We start from the raw sequence: 21,781 nt of genomic DNA on the forward strand, positions 1-21,781 counted from the left end.
GTATTTGATAATGACCTTGGCGTACCAGTGCATGAGCATTCCTTAAAACGGTCTGCTTTCAGTTTCCTAACATAGCAGACTCCACCGTAAAAAGAACTTGGTCAGGTACTGGCTTTAAAAAAAGGCGCTCCTTCTGTGTTCCTCCTCCAAGGTTACAAACACACCCCGGAGGAGCCCACACGTGAGACACTTGTGTCACAGAGAAAACGCACACGCACTGCTGACACCACACACCTCCCTGCCGTTCTCACGGTTCATAAGCGATACTTGGCCTCTTCAAACCAACAAGTCCAGTCTCACTGGGAATGCTGAAATCACATTTCTGCTATCTCATTTGGGGGTGAGTGCTGTAAATACTTATAATGCAGAGTAGAAGAGGACGGGGCAGCAGCAAGTTTTTGCCAAATGCCTTGCGCCTGCAGGTCCGCGCACGCTGCAGGATGCTGGGTGCCGATTCTCAGCACTTGCTCTCAGGTGGTGCACCTGGGAGAGGGGAACGCAGCACTCCCATTTATGCCCTAATTAATTAATGAGCGTGGGCGGTAAGCCTCGCCTCCGAGTCACTAAAGGAAAGTCACACCTCACCCGAGACAACGCTTAGTCCAAGGGAGGGAACGACAGTCTCTTGCTTACTGATGACCCGTACGCGTGTTTGACAAGGGAGCGGAGGCAGGGGGTGAAAGCAGCTTTCAAGAGCTCAGCCCCTCATCACTGTAGCTTGAATGAAACTGAGCTGATTACACCTGTTCCGGAACACCGTGCCTAGCTTTGCTTCTTCCGCTCTCTCTGCAGCCCAGAGAGGAAGCGGAGGGCAGGCTTGCGGATGGCAAAACCCTTCCAGCCTTTTATGCTCCCTCCCCTTAGGTCCCAAACCAAGCATGAAGCTCTTCCTACCTGGTAGAGCTCAGTGGCGGTGCAGTGAGTGGCCAAGGTCTTCACAGGCTCAAGGTCATCTTCATCACTGCTCAGCTTCAGGTCGTCCTCAAGCATCCTACAAAAAAAGCACGGTGGTGTTCGTGTTAGAAAGCGTCTTTTCTAAATCATCCTCAGATACATCTTGCAATGAGGATAAAATATTGGAGCTACAATCTGACAGCTGCAATTCTGTCAAAGGTGCAGAGGGAACCAAGATTCTTTCAGCTAATTAGATATTTGAGCTCTTATATTTATGTCATACTCCACACACATCTTCCCTCTCCACCTTCCCCTAAATCAAGGGGAAAAAAGGACTATTTCAGCATCTCCAGAGATGACTGGAGTCTATATATTTTTACTACTGAAAGTGTAATAAATGTACTGATCAATCACTGTGGAGTGGAACGTGACACTGGATCTCTACAGGAAAAGATGCTCTGAGTCTCCGATGAAAGAACTGGGGCAGGGTAACAGCCCCCAGCTCTGGAGGCTGTTGTCGTAGCCTGCTGGGGCTGTCTGGACCACAGAGGCAAAGGGCCCAGTGACCTTCCACCGCCACGGTGCAGAGGGCTCTGTGGCCACAAAATAGCTGGGCGAGAAATGGCTAGTCATTAACCTTTGGATATATGACCGATCGCTTCCTGTAAAATTTGATCCTAGAGATGTAAGCTCCTGATGTGGATGAGAAATCTTTCTCTCCTAAGGCAAGGTACCTGAAAAATACGAGTGGTCTGAAATTTGGCGATGAACTAGCCCTTTCAGAATTGTTTATGGGGCACCCAGAGCCTCTTGTTTCTACGGTGCCACGCGCTCTCTCCCCAAACTCGAGCCACAGCAGGAAGAGTGACTTACTATCTTAAAATTCCAGGTACACACAGCCTTCAAAGGCCAATTGGTGTGAATATTTCTATGTGTTAAATACAACTTTAGACCTCGTTCCCAGCCTTCAAATGGGGGTGGTCCCAGCCGCCCTGGACGGATGACCCTTTTCTGAGCATGCTTCGCTCTTTCTTGCTTCCAGGCTCCAACAAATCAGGCTCAGCTCCCAGGCTAGACTTTCCTTCTTCAACTCTGAAAATCCTATTTTGCCTCCATAGCTCAGCCACATCCCACCTCCTCCACAAAAGCTTTCGAGAAAAAAACCCCACCTCTAAAAGAACACCTCTTCCTTCTGCCCCACCCCGGCTCCAGCTGGGTCACGGCATTGCCTTCTCCACCGAGTGTCCCCGCACCAGCCCCTCATTCCTGCGTGGGCTGCAGTTGCAACTTATTCACTTCTGTCTTCCCAGAAATGATACAGTCCACTAGCCTTGCCTTGCTGACAAGGAAAGAAAGGTTCAGAGAAGCCAAGTGCTTTGCTCCAGATCACACAGCTAGCTAGAGCCAGTCCTAAAACTCCCATACCCTGATTTCCACCTGGGTGTTTTTTCCAGAAGGGAAGTTGAAAGGCAAAAGGCAACTTCTAATTTGATAAACAAGGGAATACATTGTTTTAGAGGTTATGTTCAAATGTTAGAAAGAGTTTCGGGTCAGCGTGGGTATCCACTCTTAAGTCTCCGAAGAAGGCACAGCTCCCCCACTTTCATGCTCAGCCAACATAAGACCGGGAAATGTTCACTGAGGTCTGAAAACCAAAGACTGATAATAAAGAATGACCGGTGGGAAGGACAGCTGTTAGAGTTGATTTCAGATAAACTAAACTTGCAGGATTTATGACTGTCCTTCATGAGACTAATGGATGTTTTGAAGATCTTTGAGTGTAAGACAAAATGTATCTTCCCATTTCTTTTGCAGTTGGAGGCCGATGTCTGTGAACAAATAATTCTTCACGACACATTGTGGCAAATGAAGACTGTATCATTCTCATAAGCTACCGAACTCAAATATTTTAAAACTATCCATGCCGGGCATAAAGGGTTTCATTTTCCTTGTGTGTGTGTGTGTGTGTGTGTGTGTGTGTGTGTGTGTGTGTGTGTGTGTGTGTGTGTATCTCAATACAGGTAGGCAATGTCTATGTGTTAATTTCCACAGAAGTATTGGGCAAAACATATTATCAACAATTCCTTCCATCCAGAAGATCCATTTATGTGTCATGGAAAGTGCTAAGTATTTGATCAGAAGCTTGTAATTTGGACTCTATGAAGGAGTGGTTATCATTAGCCGTATGTTCCTGACTGAAACACTGAGGCTTAGAGAGGCAAGGAACTTCCCCATGATCACACAGCTAGGAAATCATGGAGGCAAACATGGAACTCAGACCATCTCCAGCTTGAACTCGAGAGTATATAATGTCTTCCTAGAAGGTATAATTTATAAAGGATGGCATATTAAGTAAAATCAACAGCAACAACAAAAAACCCACAAAACATATTGACACGGAGTCGAGATATTTAGATTCACAAACTCTGATATCTTGGGAAAGTCATTTACTATCTCTGAACCTCATCTGTGTCCCTCATCTGTTAAATGGGATAATAATTAAACTCTCACAGGGTGGTGGTGGTGGTGAACATAATACCAACTAAAGCAGGTGAAATGCTTTATGAAAGCACAAAATGAATGCAGGATATTGTAGGTTTGGAAATATGTCATCACAGTTAGAAACAATGTATACCATCAACACCCCTAGCAAGTAATCACAAGCAAAGTCTTTGTGAGACTTTGTTCTCATCTTCATTTGCTGAACAATCTGAAGGTAAGCCTCACAGTGCCCCATGGTGACTCAGGCAATGTCTCACAAAGTCTCAAAGCTGAACCCAGAAATGGGCTTGTGGACTTCAGGCTACTCTTCTTCAGGGAGAACTGGCACATCCAGAGCCAGAATTCATTGACTCGAACTCAACAGTTATTTTACTCTTCAACCAACTCTATGTGATTCTAACACGGAAATGAAAGGCCTTCCAATGTACAATTTTGGAAATAGGCAACCAATTTCCATAGTGACTGACATTAAACACTGCCCCCCCCACCCCGTGCTACAAGCTTGGTATGGATTTGGTTAGTAATAAAGGCCAATTTGATGCATATATCCAAGTCCTGGTAAACACAAGTCGAGAAGTAACTAGGACCCTTTGTTATCTCTGGAGGTGTTTCATTCTGCTCCTTCACTGACCTATTAAGCTTTATTCTTGAATATACATGTACTTGTTTGCATTTCCCCCCATAGCTAATACTGAACATTACTCGGGGGAAAGAGGAGGATTATGAAAGATTTTGGATTTAATTATTATAGCAGCACTGTTCACACCCACTGCAGTAAAGGTAGTCTCGGCAGAAAAATGGTAAGTTCTTTTCATGAGGTCACAACTCCATAGACAAATTCATCACACACTGGGTATCCCACAGTGTGAGAGAATCATGCTCACATGTATGCCTGTGTGTGTAGTCTTAAAAAATGACAACTGTTCTTCTGCTTTTCAGTTAGATGAAAACAGAACAAAGTAGGCCTCCTTAGTGACTTTAGATGTTTGTTCAGGATCTGGTAGTTCACGGTGCCCGTCTTTGCGTGAAAACGCTCTGGTTTTTATTTTTAGCATGACTTATAATTTCTATATTATTTTTTTGTCTCCAATATTTATTTACCTCTTTAAAATCACTTCCTTCTTTCACATGGAAATGTACTAACTTTCCTTAAGAGAACATAAGTTTACACATACGATATATTTTGTCATCACAAAAGTGCCACATTTACTCTTTATTAGGCAGGCACTGATTTATATATTTTTATGTTTTTAGCTCATTTAATCTTTGCTACATCCCTATGAGATAAGCATTATTATTTTAAGACCTGTAGTATCCCCCATGACTGCAAGTTTATTTATTTTCTTTTTATTATGTTACGTTAGAGTCACCATACAGTACATCATTTGTTTTTGATGTAGTGTTCTATGATTCATCATTCGCGTATAACACCCAGTGCTCCATGCAGTACGTGCCCTCCTTAACACCCATCACCGGGCTCACCCATCCTCCCCACCCCCCTCCCCTCTACATCCCTCAGTTTCTTTCTCAGAGTCCACAGTCTCCAGGGTTCGTCTCTCCCTCTGATCCTCCCCACTTCATTTCTCCCTTCCTTCTCCTGATGTCCTCCCTGCTATTCCTTACGTTCCACGAATAAGTGAGACCATATGGTAATTGACTTTCTCTGCTTGACTTATTTCACTGAGCATCATCTCCTCCAGTCCCATCCACGTGGATGTAAAAGTTGGGTATTCATCCTTTCCGAGGGCTGAGTCATATTCCATTGTGTATATGGACCACATCTTCTCTATCCATTTGTCTGTTGAAGGGCATCTTGGCATCAATCAATGTGATAGAACACATAAACAAGAGAAGAGACAAGAACCACATGGTCCTCTCAATTGATGCAGAAAAAGCATTTGACAAAATACAGCATCATTTCCTGATTAAAACTTTTCAGAGTGTAGGGATAGAGGGAACATTCCTCAATTTCATAAAAATCGTCTATGAGAAGCCCACAGGGAATAACATTCTCAGTGGGGAAAAGCTGAGAGCCTTTCCCTTAAGATCAGGAACACGACAAGGATGCCCACTCTCGCCACTATTGTTCAACATAGTACTGAAGTCCTTAGCAACAGCAATCAGACGACAAAAAGAAATAAAGGGTATTCACATTAGCAAAGAAGTCAAACTCTCTCTCTTCACAGATGACATGATACTTTATATGGAAAACCCAAAAGACTCCTCCCCCAAATTACTAGAACTCATACAGCAATTCAGTAATGTGGCAGGATACACAATCAATGCACAGAAATCAGTTGCTTTCTTATACACTTACAATGTAACTGTAGAAAGAGAAATTAGAGAATTGATTCCATTTTCGATAGCACCAAGAACCATAAGATACCTCGGAATAAACCTAACCAAAGAGGTAAAGGATCTATACTCTAGAAACTACAGAACACTCATGAAGGAAATTGAAGAAGACACAAAAAGATGGAAAAACATTCCGTGCTCACGGATCAGAAGAATAAATGTTGTTAAAAGTCTATGCTGCCCAGAGCAAACTATACTTTGAACGCCATCCCAATCAAAATACCAATGGCATTTTTCAAAGTGCTGGAACAAACAATCCCAAAATTTGTATGGAACCAGAAAAGACCCCGAATCACCAATGAAATGTTAATTTCTATATTATTAAGAAGTAAAATGGTCCCAAAACCTGTGTCAACAAAACCAAGTCCTTGCCCTGAAGAGATGATCCGATAGACACTCAAATAATGAAATTTGGGGCAGATGAGAGAGCATGAGCACAGAGAAGACCGTGGGGGCCCTGGGGAAAGAAGGGAGAGCCGAGCCCAGGGTCGCCTCTGTTCCTGACTCTCTGGACCTTGAGCTGAACCCGGTGACTTCAGAGGACTCTTTGCTCCTGACTCTCTGGACCTTGAGCTGAACCCGGTGCCTTCAGAGGACTCTTTGCTCCTGACTCTCTGGATCTTGAGCTGAACCCGGTGACTTCAGAGGACTCTTTGCACTGGGTCAACCCAGGACACGATGCTGTGACAGGCCCTATGCAAGTTATAACCATAAAATCGTAAGATCGCTCTCTATAGGCCCTGTCACTTCACATAGTGGAATGCTTAGGTGATTCTGAAGAGGACAAAACAGAAGGCTTGGAACATTATTATAGAAGGTTCTACGGAAATGGAGCCTTTAGTTGGGTTTGCTCTCTTGAACTAGTTAGTCCAACTCTTTGCACCTCAGTTTTCTCACATGTTAAAATGAGCAACAATAATACATTACTTTGGAGAGTTTGGGGAGGATCAGAAAAAGCAAGTGTATACAGATTGCCGAGGAGTCAATATAAGTAGCTACTGTTGGCATCCCAGTCATTACTGTTATTGCTGTCATTATTACTACCTGAGAAACAGTGCTTTACAGATTGGGACAATAACACAAAAGACTCTGCTGGTGACCCAAAGACTGGCAGAGGTATCAAATAGCAAAACATCACTGGATGCCCGATGAGGCATGGTTCAGAGATCCTTAAGGAGTTTGGAAAGTTTCAGCGCTTGTTTACTCTTCAAGAATGTTCTAAACTCATCATGGCTGTTTCAGGTTTCCCGAGATCGTCCCAGATTGCTTAAGATCCCCTGGAGATTTGAAAGCCTATCATAAGACGAAACACAGACAGTTCCAAGTGAGAGTTTAAAAAGAAATGAGTGGCCCTGATAACGTTGCTCCTCCTATCCCTGGAGTGACCTACAGATCCAGAGAAATGAGCCAAAGATGGCCCACACTGGAAGCTGTGCTCACCTTGAGCACCCTGTCTTTGAGTATGCCACTCTCAGGAGGCATTTCCAATACACATCTGGCTCTAAACTTTCTACAAAAGGCATGGCTTCAGAGGCCATTAGTTGATCCAGAATCCTTATTCAGAAGCAACCTTCAGAGCCCTGAATGTGTAGGTTGCAAAGCTACACTGTGCCTTTTTGTGATTACAAAATGGCGCCCCTCTGGGCAGACAGCTTGTCAGGCGCACCACCTGATACGGGCTGGATTCCAGCTTTCAAGTATCCGTGGAAAGAGCTGCAATGCTGGTGACCGACACCCCAGCAGACCATGGCTACTACAGTTGGAAGTGCCTGGAAGCCTTATCTATTTCACCTTGTCACCCAGTGGAGATATCTACAATATCCCAACACATGGCCAGAAGCCATTGTCTGATGGGTAGCAGGCCATGCCCTTCTACCGTTTAGAAGCTCTTAACTGTTAGACAGTTCTGCCGGTTAGGAATTGCCCTATGCTTTCTTGGAGCTTCCATGTAGTAGCTTGAGTCTTGTTCTCCATAGTCCACACTGGGAGCCTGGACTTGGAATGGTGTTGGGGATAGAACCAGAGCTGCTGTCTACATTGTGCGGTGGCAGGGTTGGCAATGCGCAGGTGATTCTGAAGAGGACAAAACAGAAGGGGTGCTGATTCGCTCAGGTTTGGGACTCTAAACAAAAACTAGGAACCATCTTACTGTGGGCCCTCTTCTAGAAAATAACTTAGCCCTACTGACTCTTTAAAGGGCACTTCCTCTTCATAAAGTAGGCTGGGAGGAACGAAACATGACTGGTTTAGAATTACTCAGGGAATTATATATTTTCCTACCTAGTGTGATGCAGTCTCTGTAGCATTGAATCATTTGTTGGTAAGCAAGGCAGGCGATGAGGAAGAGGCAGTGATATTTTTCCAAAGCACTCATTCTGTTTCCCTGAGGTAAGGGTGCTCAGGTTTTTTTTTTTTTTTCCTTGGGAGAAGCTGCATTTAATTTTCTCGAGGTTTTAGCTTAAAAGTCTGCTTCCATGACCAGCCCACTGGGAATCCTGGAAAATCCCAGTCTGGGGGCCATGGCGGTGAAAAACAGTTTGAACTGGGGACACTGTGAAGCACGTCCCCACCCCACCCCCACCCTCAGGCTCCAGTCTCGACTATATTGTAGAGGGATAAATCTCCCAAGACCCGTCAGGTGGGGCCCTCTAGCCCAGTGCCACCCAGTGAGCCCACAGCCTGGGTCTAAATTAGATCGTGCACCCTGCCATGGGCATGCAGATCAGAGGAGTGTCTTCCGTAACTGATGGCCTGTAAGGGTTTCCTAAATGAGCACCCCGCTGTGAAGTTATTCTGGCTCCTTAGCAAGAGAACTGGGGTTCCTTTAGGAACCATATAGTCCAGGGGTTGGCAAACTGGGGCCCTCGATCCAAACCAGCCCTCCCTCGGTTCTTAAACTGCCCGTGAGTTAAGAATGGTGTTTACCTTTTTAAACAGCTGAGAAAAACAAAAGCAAAAGAAGAATGATATCTCATGACATATGAAAATTATATGGAATTTAAATTTCATTATCCATATAGAGCTGTACTGAAACATGGCCACTCCCATTCATTTGCATATTGGCTATGCTTTTGAGCTGTTATGATGGCTGCGTTCGGTAGTTGTAACAGAGAACACACCGCCCAAAACACCTGGAATATTTACTACCTGAGCCTTTACATACAAACGTTTGCGGCACCCCCGCTTTAAGCCAATGGTTTTCAAACCTCTTTAAGACTCCTTCCTCTGCCCAGTGAAATCTTACAAGGAACTCCAAATGAAAGAGATTAAGGTAGTGCTGTTTCCGTCACAGCCAGGATTGGGGCGGCGGGGGGGGGGGGGAACGTCTGGAGTGCCCCAGGGATTAGAGGAACACAGTGTGAAGACAACTCAGCTACTCGAATCTTATTTTGGGGAGTAATTCTGGCTCCATGGATATTGCACAGAATTTAGTTGGAGAACCTAAATCTTGGTTATGTAACCTCTCTGAACCTCGGTTTACTCCCCTGTGCAATGGGAATGAAATAATATGTCTCTTGGAGATCAGGAAATGCTGACCAGTCAGTTTGGGCAGAGTCCTGAGTACATAAAAGGCAATAGTAGGAGAAAAGAATAAATATCCTTTTTCTGGGTTTATATCTATACTGCACACATAAGCCAAAGCTAATAGCATGAGCCTTGATATATATGACTATTGACTTGTATCCAAGTGCACCTCTTCAACCTTGGACTTCCTTAGAATTGATCACATAAATTCAGCACCATACCTATTTTCTGCTCTATGGTCATTATTTTGAATTTGATTTTCATCTTCTTGGTATATTTCTCTGGGTTATATAATTTTCTCCCGATGCGGGAACTCAAGTTATCATGCAAATGACAAACTGCCTAATAGAATTCAGATGGCTTTCAATCATGTTACACACAGCATAACACTACTGTATCATTTTTCAGGGGTGTGTGTGTAAAAACATCTAAGAGTGGATTTCCCCAGAGAAGACCATAGCCCAGTGAACCCACCTGGATCTCAGATCAAATGGTGAGATCATTCCAAAGGAGAAAAGAGAATCTTTTGCCCTAAAAAATATCTCAGGTGTGGATCTTGATATTTGAAATTGTACTCTTCAGTAGGACCACCCAAGTCACCTTGAACGAACTTTGAGTCATACTGGGCAATAAGAGAGTCATCCACGTAGATTAATAGGGACTTACCCAAGACCATCTACTGGGCCCGATATCTGTGGGTGAGACACAGCTGCGGCCCCTAAGGCTACAGGTTGTAGCGTTGCTCTGTGCTAATTTGAACTCCAGCTCTAAAACGTACCGAGTGTGGACTTGGGCAAGTTACTGAACTTAGAGCTTCAGTGTTCTAATCTGTAAAATGGAGCCAAAAACAGTACCTAGTTGAGAGGATTCTTATGAGGATTGCATGTGATTATGTACGTAAAATGGTTGGCAAGCAGTCAATAGTGACTGTTACTGTCATTATTACTTGCCATGACTATGCTTGAAACACAGTCATGGGGAAGGAACCAAGAGTACGACACAGTACCTCCCCCTAAGAAGCTTGCCCTTTAGCAAGGACAAAGGCCTCGTAAACAGACGATGACAATGTCCTCATTCAGTGCTACACAGAGAGGCTGGTGGAGCTACAAGGAAGCAGTGGTCTTCGAGCAATGCCTTGAAGACAGAATGAACTGCCAGGGGAGTGAAAAAGGAAAGGGCAGTCTAGGGAGCACAGAGGTACCAAAAGACTTGAGGTTTCCAGAAGCGTGGGCCACTTGGTTTGGCTGGAGTATACTACGTGTAGGTGCTCTTGAAAAGGGGGGGGGCGGGTCTAAGGAGGCAGGTTCGGGTGAGACTTTTTCCAAAGAATGGGGAGCGGGACAACCAAAGTTTTTAGGCGGGGGTGGGGGTGGGGGGAGCATGGAAGGTCAGAAGTAAAGATCTCTGAGAGCAGAGCCTATAAACTGACTGGAAGAAGGAGGTAGCAAGGGAACCGGTTAGACCACCAGTGGAGTGGCCCGAGTGGCAGCGGGTGGTGGCCTGGGCCAGGACACAGACAGTGAGGATGGAGAAGAGAGGGGACCAGATTCTAGAGACAGGCCAGAAGGATCAACTGAATTGGGGACGCTGGTGATGGTGACATCCCAAGGCTCCTTGGCCACTCTGAGGCCACTGAATGAATATCACGAATTCCACCAAACTCCCAAGCGGGCACACACGCCGTCACACTAGGCCACCTCTCTATATGGATGCCTGTCCCTTCGATCTCCCCAGGCTCTGACACAGCATTGGGACCTCGGCTCCTGGGTAGAAGGAGTGTCTCTCTCCAGCACTCAACCTGTCTTTCTGGACACACGCCTGGTGAGCTCCATTCCTAATTGATGAGGAAACACTGATTTCTTGCCATGAAGCCTTCCTTCTGGGGTTGGCCCTTTCAGCCTTCCTTCAGCTTCTTAGAGTAACCAGAGCTGATTAGAGAGAAGAAACCTCTATGGTTACCTCCAAGGTACCCCCCCCAACCGCAGAGGTTACTTCATTACTTATCTCTGTACATCAGCTCCTAATTGTTAATGGATTAAGTAAAGAACTCCTTTTTTGAGCCAGGCCATTAATTTCTATCTATGGAAACTCTTCAAAACAACTGAAATATTAAGTCGCTGTTAAGTGCACTACAAGTCGTGCTTGCTGACAGTCACTGTGCCTCACATTAAATTCAGTGGGGACAAGGACCTATTCTTGGTTCTGAGACACCATGAACTCTTAGCTGCTGGTAGCACGGCACTTTAGCTCAGGGTGCTTGAAACTCTTCCTCAAACCCTTTTCGTGAGAAATGCTGTCCAGAAGGTCTGTTTACCTGAACTGACACAGCAGATAGGATTTCCTTTATGCTGCTGCATAAAGAATTCACGTGTTACTTCAGACTGTTTCAGCAAAAACGGCCACACCTGACAATTTAGGCGCAACTAAAATATCGACAGGCCACGTTGCTCCATTTTTCAGGAAAACCCCGCCTGATTTCTATGCTCAGCGCTTTTCTGTTGCATCAAAAGGAACCCCTGACACACACTTTTGCTTACGGCAGAAGCTCTAAAACGTACCGAGTGTGGACTGTGGACTTGGGCAAGTTACTGAACTTAGAGCCCGAGTGACTGAATTGGTGAAGGTAACGGCAATTCACTTGTCGATTTGGACAGTCTAGGACCCATATAATGAAAGAAAGGAAGGCTTGCCAACGGTGCCAGCTCCCCTGATCCAGAAAAGACGACAGCAAAACAGAGCAAGTTGTGGGATATTCTGTTATCGAGGTGCCCATTCTAGGTTTCAGGGAAGGGAGCGTGTAGGCCGCGGGTCTATTCTGCAGGGGGTGGGACAGAACGTTCTCTGCCTCATCGGAACCTGGGAGGCAATGGGGAATGGTCTCATGACAGCCTCCCCGAAGACAGAGGAGGCAAGTGGCAGATGGCCCTTGAAGAACATCTCAAGATCTTCTTGTGCTCTCCTCTTCTGGGAGGGTCACCGGGTGTGCTACCAAGATTCCCATGAGCTGTGGTTCAAGCCTTGGCCTGCATGGCCCATGTGGTGACCTGCACAGTGTCCGTGGTGCCACGGGAGGGCTGTCTCCCTCCTGCCACCAGACATCCCAGTCAGTCGAGAACGACTCCTCACGGGAGCTGCTTTTCAGATTCTGGTGTCAGGCTGAACATCCTCATTTACCGATGTTTCATGTCAAACGTGCTGCCCACATTTAAGTTCTAACAAAAGCTCGCGGTATCATTACCATAAGCATAACAACAGCTAATGGACTTGTTTCTCTGCTCGGAGTGATGAATGTGAGCTAAACTAGCCATAGCTCAAGTCCAAGGATACACATCTGCAGGAACTAGCCAATGTTCAGGGTCCTGGGAGACCAGCAGCTTCCCTCTCAGCAAAGCCCACCGACTTGCATATGATTCCTGAGCACAGTGATGGGCTCAGTGTAGGGACTGAAACTTCTCTGCAGATAGGCCCGGGTTCAAACCCTCCCCGGCTGTGGCTGTGTCATCTTGGACCAAATCCCTTGAACTTCTGGGTGCCTGGGTGAAAGAGGGATCATAACAGCACCACCTTCCAGGATTCTATAATCATTAAATGAAAGAACCCACATCAAGTCCCTAGCACACAGAAATCAGCCAATCTTTATCATCTATTGTGGTTACTGGCTCAAGACAGTTCAGCCTAGATTATCCTAAACATATCAGATGTCATTTTATTTGAAAACGAGAAAAACTAGAGAAATGTGTCCTCGTGTTAAAGCAAAAGTTATAGGACGGAACTGTACCTTTGCCATGGATAGCTTTTGCATGCCAGAAGTAGAATAATGTTTTGAGTACAGAGTCTTTAATTAATATTGCCATATCAGCATTTTCAAATCTGGAATATTCAAATCTATATAAAATGCAACTGGACCACATATCTATCTTAAAATATTAATCTACCAGATTCTAGGAGTACATTAACAGCTTGATACTGAGAAATCTATTAGTATGCTACATCGTGTCATCAACAAATAAAATGATAAAACCATACGATCATCTCAATCGATGCCAAAAATATGCTTGATAACATTTCATCCCCATTCCTGACCCAGGCCCTTTAAAACCTAGGTAGAGAAGGGGTATATCCTTTCTGGATAAGGAATATATAAAGGAAGAAGTATCGATCTAGAGGTACGTTTTAAGTAGGGAGGAAGGTTAGATCAATTTTTAAACATGTATCTTAAAGTAAAAATGGAATCACAGACGACTATGTTTCAAGTGTTTCTAAAAGTCTGTATTAATGTCGATTCACTGGGTAGACAGAAGGAACACAAACAGACTAATATCATCCAATAACACCATTTGTTCTGATAATTACTCCAATTTAAGCAGTTTTGAGGCACCACATATGGTTTCCACAAGGGATTCTTTCCACGTAGGTAAAGACAAAATTAGAAAGGGACACGAAAAACCTCAGTTTCCACTTCCACATTTCATAAAGTATTAATCCTTTAAAAATACATCAGCAGTTTATTGACCTTCACATCTGCCTGCAAGCCTTACAAATGCAGAGAGGCTGGGTAACGGGACTGAAAATTTGATCCTATTGTTTGAACAAAATGAGAATTGTTTCGGAAGGGGCTCCACAATGTCTGGGCATATATTTTCCCTAAGTAACATGCATTTCCCCCAGGAATTCAACATTTATGTTGATGTACTTGGCTGCAGAGCCAATCCTGCCCTGGCTCTAATACAGAGGAATTTTCTGAACATTTTGAGTAATGGGACTGAAATAATTTAACGGCTCCTTCTGTGCATGTTAAATGAGTTGCATGATATATTTAGCTTTTGCAGAAAACTTGTTTACACTATAAATTACAGCACATGGCACAATCACAGTGATGTGGAAAGCCAGCCATGTTGAGTCATTTTGGCCATCTCTCTCCAAACTTCAGCTCGGTGCAGATGAATTCACTGTGGCTCACCGACACACTGTGTTTCCTAACCCTGTGACCCTGCTGAATACAGGTTAAGGCCCTCATCCGAGCACTGCCCTTATACTCCGAAAGCAGAGCTGGATTTCTGAGCGATGAGGATTCTCAAAATAGGGGAGGGCCCACTGCTGACGAATGAGTGGCACCCCGATCTCAGTTTTTATGTACTATACCAATCCTCCACGCATCAGAAGGGATGGGCTTTCTAATTCTCAAACACAGAAGCAACTCAGGCGCCTAAAGATTCAGGGCTCTGGTAAACCCAGTCTGCTAAGAGGTGACACGACATAACAGAAAGGGCAAAGACGTGGAAGTTGGACGGACTAGAGGTCCGGTCTGGGCTCCTGCGTTTACTAGCTGTGCAAATCTAGGCCAACTGATTGACCTCTCGGGGCCTTTGTTGTCTACCTCTAGAAGGAGGCTGCTGATACCCACTTCGCTTGGTTGTTGTGGAGGGTCACTTAAATAACATGTGAAAAGAATATGATGGTGAGTGCTGAACAAATGCTACTATCTCTGTTATTACTGATATTAGTATGAATGGGAGATCACTTCTTACAACAATGCATTCAGAAGCAGCATTAAAGGAATCACCACAGTGGGGCGCCTGGGTGGCTCAGTCAGTTAAGTGCCCAACTCTTTCCGCTCAGGTCATGATCTCAGGGTCCTGGGATGGAGCCCCGTGTTGGGTTCCATACTCAGCAGGGAGTCTGCTGAGGATTCTCTCCCTCTCCCTCTGCCCCTTACCCGTTCTAAAACAAATAAATACATCTTAAAAAAAAAAAAAAAAAGAATCACCACAGAGGAAATCACCCATCTCTCGTGGAAGAAAAGAGTTTAAGAACCACAGAGAGCCAGTAAAGTGTGTTTTACATACAGTAGGTAAACACTGTAGAAAATTGAACATATATTCTCTCATGATTCGGCTTTAGGTAAGAAAGTGCCAATTCTGAATACCTGCCCCAGCACTAGGCTATTTCTATCCGCTTATTCATAGATTCACATTCGTGATAGATGGGTAACTAGCTGTCTAGATAGAGAAACAGGGAGAGCTGTAAATATAGATATATGGAGAGTGGCAGATACCCATACTGGCCAGTAGTTATCATCTCATTTCTAGAACTATAAAATATATTCCAAATAAAAATGTAATCAGTCCCCCCCCCCCCCAAAAAAAAACTGCTCCAGTCATTCTAGGAATAACATGTTAGCCAAATCAAAGCACTTCAAACCTTTCATGTAATACCTGTCAGATGTATAATTAAGATTTGAGGGCTCACACCTTGCTCCTATCTCACAATAAATCTAAGTCAGCCAATGCTTACTCAGGGAAACTTAATGTATGCCAGACATTCACTTCACTAAGGGCGCCAATGGGCCACTTCATTGACTCTTTCCAAGAAATCTGGGAGGTTGTACTTGTACTTTTTTTTTTTTTTTCTGTTTTTAGGCAAGGAAACTTAGGCTCGGAAAAGTTAAGAAGAGTGTCCAGAGGACGGGAGGAAATACTTGCAAGTCAGATATCTGATGAGAGTCTAGTACCCACAGTAGGTAAAGAAGCCTGGAAACCCCAACAAGAACATGATACGGAGCCCAATTAAAGAACAGGCAAGGGATCTGAATGGACACTTCTCCAAGGAAGATCCACAAATGGCCAGGAAATAGACAAAAAGATGCTCGGTATTGTCAGCCATCAGGAAATAGACATAAAGTGGAAACCACCTAAGTGCTCATGAAATGAATGGCTAGACACGGTGAGGTCAATCCATGCTGGATTATTATTCGGCCGTAAAAAAGCAGTGAAGGGCTGGTCCATGCTACAACGTGGATGCACACTGAAATCATGATGCTAAGGGAAAGAAGCCTGACACGAAAGGCCACATATTAAACGATCACATTTATATGAAATGTCTCAAACAGGCAAATCGAGAGAGGCAGAAAGGAGATGACTAGTCACCAGGGGCTGGAGTGAGGAGGAAGGGGGAGTGACTGCTAACGGCACGGGGATTCTTAGGGGTAATGAAAATGTTCTCGAATTAGAGAGGGAAGTGATGGGTGCACAACGCCGTGACTACGAAAAACCACCGACTTGTTCACTTCCAAAGGGTGAATTTTATGGTATCTGAATCTCAATAAAGCTGCTATTTAAAAAAGTTACACAGCTGGCCAAGCGGGAGAGAGTGAGCTGGGACGACAACCCACACCTGCCTGATGCCACAGCCCGGGTCCTTAACCACTCCACGGGCTGCCCTGCATGACAGAGATTGGCAGAAGGTCTCACGTGCATTCCTCTTCACATCCACGGAAAAAAAGTGCTGAGAGAAAAAGAGCTATTTTTCCCCACGTGACCCCTCTCGCCCTCCATTTTTCGTACGTTAAAACTGCAATTGATAGAGCCAGCAGAAGCTGCACCAAGGGGAAAAGGGCTTTGTCTTTTCCAGGAGCGACAAAGCATTACATTAAAGAGACAACCCTCTGGATGGGGCGGAGACCAAGCCAAGAACCCTTCAGCAAAGATGCTCTACCCCTCCTTGACTTCACAATTTCCAAACCTGAGGCTAGTAAAGAGAGGAATTCGTCCATGCAGAGGCTCCTCTCTGCCCCCCCCAACCCCCATAACACCCACAGGCAGGCACATGTTTAATGTGGGCTGACAATTTGGATGAGCTGATGTAACGGGACGTCAGGACTGATGGAAGGAGGCTTGCAGTTTAGCAGTTAAAGGAAGGAAAAGCCCCAACAAGGAGGCAAGGTTGGCCTCTGGCCGATCCTTTGACAGGTCAAGGAAAGGAGTTCCTTCTGGGTCGTCTGACAGCCGGCTGCCTAGATGCGCAGCAGTGCCCCCCCCCGCCCCCCCCCCCCACCGCCGTTGAGTGGGAGCCGGGCCTGGAATCGATTTTCCAGACCCTGACAGGTGGGATCCGGGAGTGGGCACCTATCAGGGCCCAATGCTGGAGAGCAGCTCCCATGTAATGCAAATATAAGATCACAAACCCAATTTAAGCTGGGGTTCCCTTGAGCAGAGGGCGAATTTCCCTGTAATCGTCCTCCGGTTGTCTACGTCTAGCCTTCACAACCCCAGATGGGACACTGTGAAGCACGTCCCCACCCCACCCCCACCCTCAGGCTCCAGTCGCCAGCATGAACTAGATGCATACCTCGCTGGTCCACCTGCCGTCCCCCGAGCCCGACCAAGGGACACCTGCCGCACTAACTGGTGGCCACATTCAAGGGCAGAATATTTGGCTGCCCTGTTGGTTTCTGGCCCGCGGAGTAAGAGGGGCTCCCCCCTCTCCTTCTTCTCGCCTTCTGTTATTTTGAATCGCCCACTTCTCTCGTAACCTTCTGCGGCACCAGGGGCCCACCGAGGGAGCCGCTGTGGCTAACGGGCGCCTTCACTTCAGCCCAGCCAGCTTGCCTCAGTGTGACAGCCTCACAATAGCCACCTTCCCTCGGAATAAACAAACAAACAAAAAAGCCCAAAAAACAAAAAACAAACCCTGTGATTTAGTGGAGAGAGAATGTGGGGTAACAGCCTGCTCTGTCTCTCGGTCTCCGGCGTGTTCTCCTGGCATCAAGTGGCTCCGCCAAGCCCGAGAATGAAGGACGCGGGGAAGCAGGCCGGTCCGAGGCTCCGCTCGGTTCAGGACGCCGGGAGACACCGCGGCAGCCCTGCTTCCACAGGACGGGGGCGCTGCTTCCTACAAACAGTCTGTCTCCACAGGAAAAAGAAAATCTGTTGTGGGTTTTTTTTTTTTTTTTTTCCCGCCATTACTTTATCAATTGCCCAAGTAGTGGTTGAGCAGGCTTCTCTTAACTTGGTAACTGCAGTAACAGTGTTACCTGGAAATGTCTGTATGGAGTCCTAACCCCCACTACCTCACAATGTGACCTGAGTTGGAGACAGGGTCTTTACAGAGGTCATCACATTAAAGTGAGGTCAACAGGGTGGGCCCTGATCCAGTGTGACTGGTGTCCTTATAAAAAGGGGGAATGTAGACACAGACACACATAGAAGGAAGACAATGTGACGACGCAGAGAGAAGACAGCCATCCACAACCCACGGAGAGAGGCTTGGAACAGATTCTTCCCTCAGAGTCCTCAGAAGGAACTAATCCTACCAACACCTTGACCTTGAATTTCAGGTCACCAGAACTGGGAGACCATACGTTTCTGTCGTCCTAAGCCTCCCCACTTTGTGGGACCTTGTTATGGCAGCCCCAAGAAACTAACACAGGGCTTTAGCCCACTTCCCAGAGCCCCCAAATACACGGCTTGGAGGGACTGCATTCGCACTCCCAATCTCTGCCTTTTTATATACTTGCCTCACCATCTAATGACCCGGGGAAAGGAACATGTAGGGGTGAGACAGAAACATGTTTGCTAAGAGAAAAGATCGACTAAGTTGATGGTGGGGAGCATCCCAGGGACCAATTTTCTAAACTGGGAAATAACTGAAACTTGGGTCATCCGAGCCTCTTGAGTGAAACTATCTCCCTCGCTAAACTCAGCCAAACCCCGTGTCTCTCTTCACCCTACTTAAGATACTGATTATTTTTAAGAGAGATTATTGCCATTTTGTTTTGGTAAACCTCACTGATTTCACTTCTATTCTTGTGAGTGGTAAAGCTGAATTTTGCTTCCAGTTATTTCTGACAATGCCATTGGAAGGCAGATTCCGACTCTTTAAATATGTGACATTTGGGAATGAAAACATAGCTATACCATGATTTTTGTCCCCGTAGAGAGCTTAAAACGTCACCCTTTTGGCACAAGCTGGACAGAAGACCTCAAAACAAAAGGCAAGTCACACAGCATGAAGGGTCAAGAGGCCAGAGAGTATGACATAAAGGAAAAGGCCAGAATGCAAGATAATTACTGATGCTGGTGGCATGGCCAGTAAAGGGGCTTATGTCTCCTAACATAAGAAGTTGAGAGAGAAAGAGGGTACAGACATGGTTTTCCCCCAATCCACCTGCCTGCAAATGGCACTCTTCCCCTTGATCTGCTTGCTTTTCCACTCTTTTTGGGTGGCATCATCCACTGCCCTGATCCCCACAGCTACATCGTTAGTCTAGAACATTCTCATGAGCTCTGGACTCATAGATCCAGCTCTCCAATGGGCAGCCCACCAATATATCCCACAAATGCCTCAAGCCCAGGAAAACAAAACTGAACTCATCATCTCTAGCCTGTTCCCCGTCCTGGTTTGTTTTATTTAAGCATCCATCTATCCATCCACCCACCCGTCCGTCCATCCATCCATTCATTTTACGGTCTATCTATCTATCAACCATCTATCTAGCTATCTAGCTATGTATTAATGTGGTAAAATACGCATACGATTAACCATTTTAAAATGGGTCTAGTCCACACTTCTCTTTTTTATAAGATTTTATTTTATTTATTTATTTGTCAGAGAGAGAGAAAGAGAGCGAGCACACAAACAGGGGGAATGGCGAAGGAGAAGAAGAAGAAGCGGGCTCCCCGTTCAGTGGGCAGCCTGACATGGGACTCGATCCCAGGACCCTGGGATCATGACCTGAGCCAAAGGCAGACGCTTAACTGACAGAGCCACCCAGATGTCCCTAGTCCACGCTTTTGCACACCTTCAGAATACTTAGTTTCAGGGCATTTTCATGGCTCCAAAAATAAACCCTGTACTACTGAGCTGTCACTCCCCGATCCCTGTCCCTCCCCTAGCCCTAGGCAGCCTCTAGTCTGCTTTCTGTCTCTCCGCATTGGCCTCCTCTGAACATTGCATATAAATGGGATCCTACGATATGTGGCCTTCGGTGTCTGGCTTCTTGCACTTCACAGGACATTTTCGAGGTCCAACCATGCTGTAGCGTAAACCAGCATTTCATCCTTCTGCTTTCTTCCTGTGTCTCTCGAGAGTGTCACCATCTACCCCAATTTCCAAGCAAGATCGTTTTGAGTTACTTTAAGATCTCTACCTTATCCTTCCCAACATCCTGTCAGTCATCCACTTCTCTTGATGGGACCGCAGACCACCTTTTCCGGTCTGTCCTCTTGTCTCTCTCCTCGCCTTATTTCAAGCCTTCAGCATCTCTCATCCGGGCCACTGGGATCTTTCTAAAAGCACAACTCTTGCCACGCAGTGCTCCTGAGTGAGATCCCTTCAAGGGCAACAGAGGCCACAGTCTCTGAAAGTCATGGCTAGGCTGCCTGAAATCTGTGGCATAGTGGTGTGGCTGGGGGGGGGGGCGGGGGGACGAGGGCCTGGGGCATCTGGAGGAGGCTGTTTGAGGGGCAGGACTGGGGGGTGGCCGGCACTGCAGAACATCAGGGCAGTGTGTGGAACCTGACAGTGTGACACAGAAGGGCCACCAGGTGCTCCCGACAATCAAGTGGGAGAAGCGTCCTGGTGGCGCCTACTTGCACACTCAGGGAGAAGAAACGCGCCTCGAGGGGCACAGGGTTTGTGCAAGCCAGCAGGAGGGTAGGCCCTACACTCCAGGGTGTGGTTGGGAACTCAGAGAAGCTCTGCTTTTGGAATAGGGCTATTTATACAGCACGTGCAGTGACTTCTTGCTGAGATGCTCCGGAGTTCTGGGAGGCCTCACCAACGTCTGTGGGCAATCCTGGGAGAGGACTCTAAGGCAAGGACTCAGTGGCAGTGCCGCAGAAAGCACAGGAAGCCCGTGGAAGGACAGACAGGTATGAAAGAGAAGAGCTCGTTTGCAAGATTAACAATTCCTGTGTTTCTGTAGCATGTAAACAAATACGAACCCAAATGAGCACGCGTGTTGTCTCTTGGTACTTGAAATGAGACCATTCACGCTGAAGAAAATGCCGTTTAGCTCCTCTCTCTGCGTGCTGGCACTGACCACTGAAGGATATCTAGGGACAGACTTCATTCTGCTCAGTAACATCTTGTTCTTCCGAAAGCTGCTCGGGAACCGAAAGGCCCTGCTTTGGTAGCAAGCTCCCTGGCTCTGCCAGCCTGAGGCCCGGCCTGGGAGGGCCTTCTGCATCCCTGTCACCAGGCTGGCATACCGGTCCTCCAGCTGCTGTGGGTCCTCCCCCAGAGCCCTCCAGAGGACTGCCCGTGGCAGAAACAAACCCGCCTGTTCTCGGACAGGAAGCCCCTCTCCGACTGACCGACCGAGAAGGGACAAGAGAACTCCCTGTGGGATCAGCCTAAAGGCAGGCTCCAATCGAGACCTTCACCTTGCTTGGCTGTCTTCCCCTGTCCTGTCCCGCTCTCTTCATTTCCTCAGAAGGTTTCTCTTCCTTCAAGTGCATTCTCAGGATATGCTGAGGTCAGGCTCTGCTTCTAAGGAACCTGATATCCGACTGCCCCCACCCCACATAGGATTTTGCACACCTGTGGGTCTTGTCCATGGGAATTCTCAGGTCTGTTCCGTTGGGGAGATCTAATCCCTTAGTCTCCCTGGGAGAAAATAAGGGCTTAATCTAGATTGACTACCCTCTCTAGCTCTTCAGAAATGTACACCATCATGCTACAGCATGAGAGAATCTGTCGTGTTACTAAAAATGGCTTTAATCCA

The 21,781-nt window shown here is 46.3% G+C and overlaps 1 protein-coding gene across 2 annotated transcripts in view; it reads right to left on the reverse strand.

Annotated features, from left to right (window-relative positions):
• AFF2 (AF4/FMR2 family member 2) overlaps positions 1-21,781 on the reverse strand; it is a 310,627-nt gene that overhangs the window by 105,503 nt on the left and 183,343 nt on the right. For both annotated transcript variants that reach the window (XM_035725812.1, XM_035725811.1), the window contains one exon: positions 895-991. In XM_035725812.1, the coding sequence (XP_035581705.1) occupies positions 895-991 (97 nt within the window). The remainder of the gene's footprint in view (positions 1-894; positions 992-21,781) is intronic.

Source organism: Zalophus californianus, chromosome X (assembly GCF_009762305.2).
Source record: "Zalophus californianus isolate mZalCal1 chromosome X, mZalCal1.pri.v2, whole genome shotgun sequence".
Classification (NCBI taxonomy): domain Eukaryota; kingdom Metazoa; phylum Chordata; class Mammalia; order Carnivora; family Otariidae; genus Zalophus; species Zalophus californianus.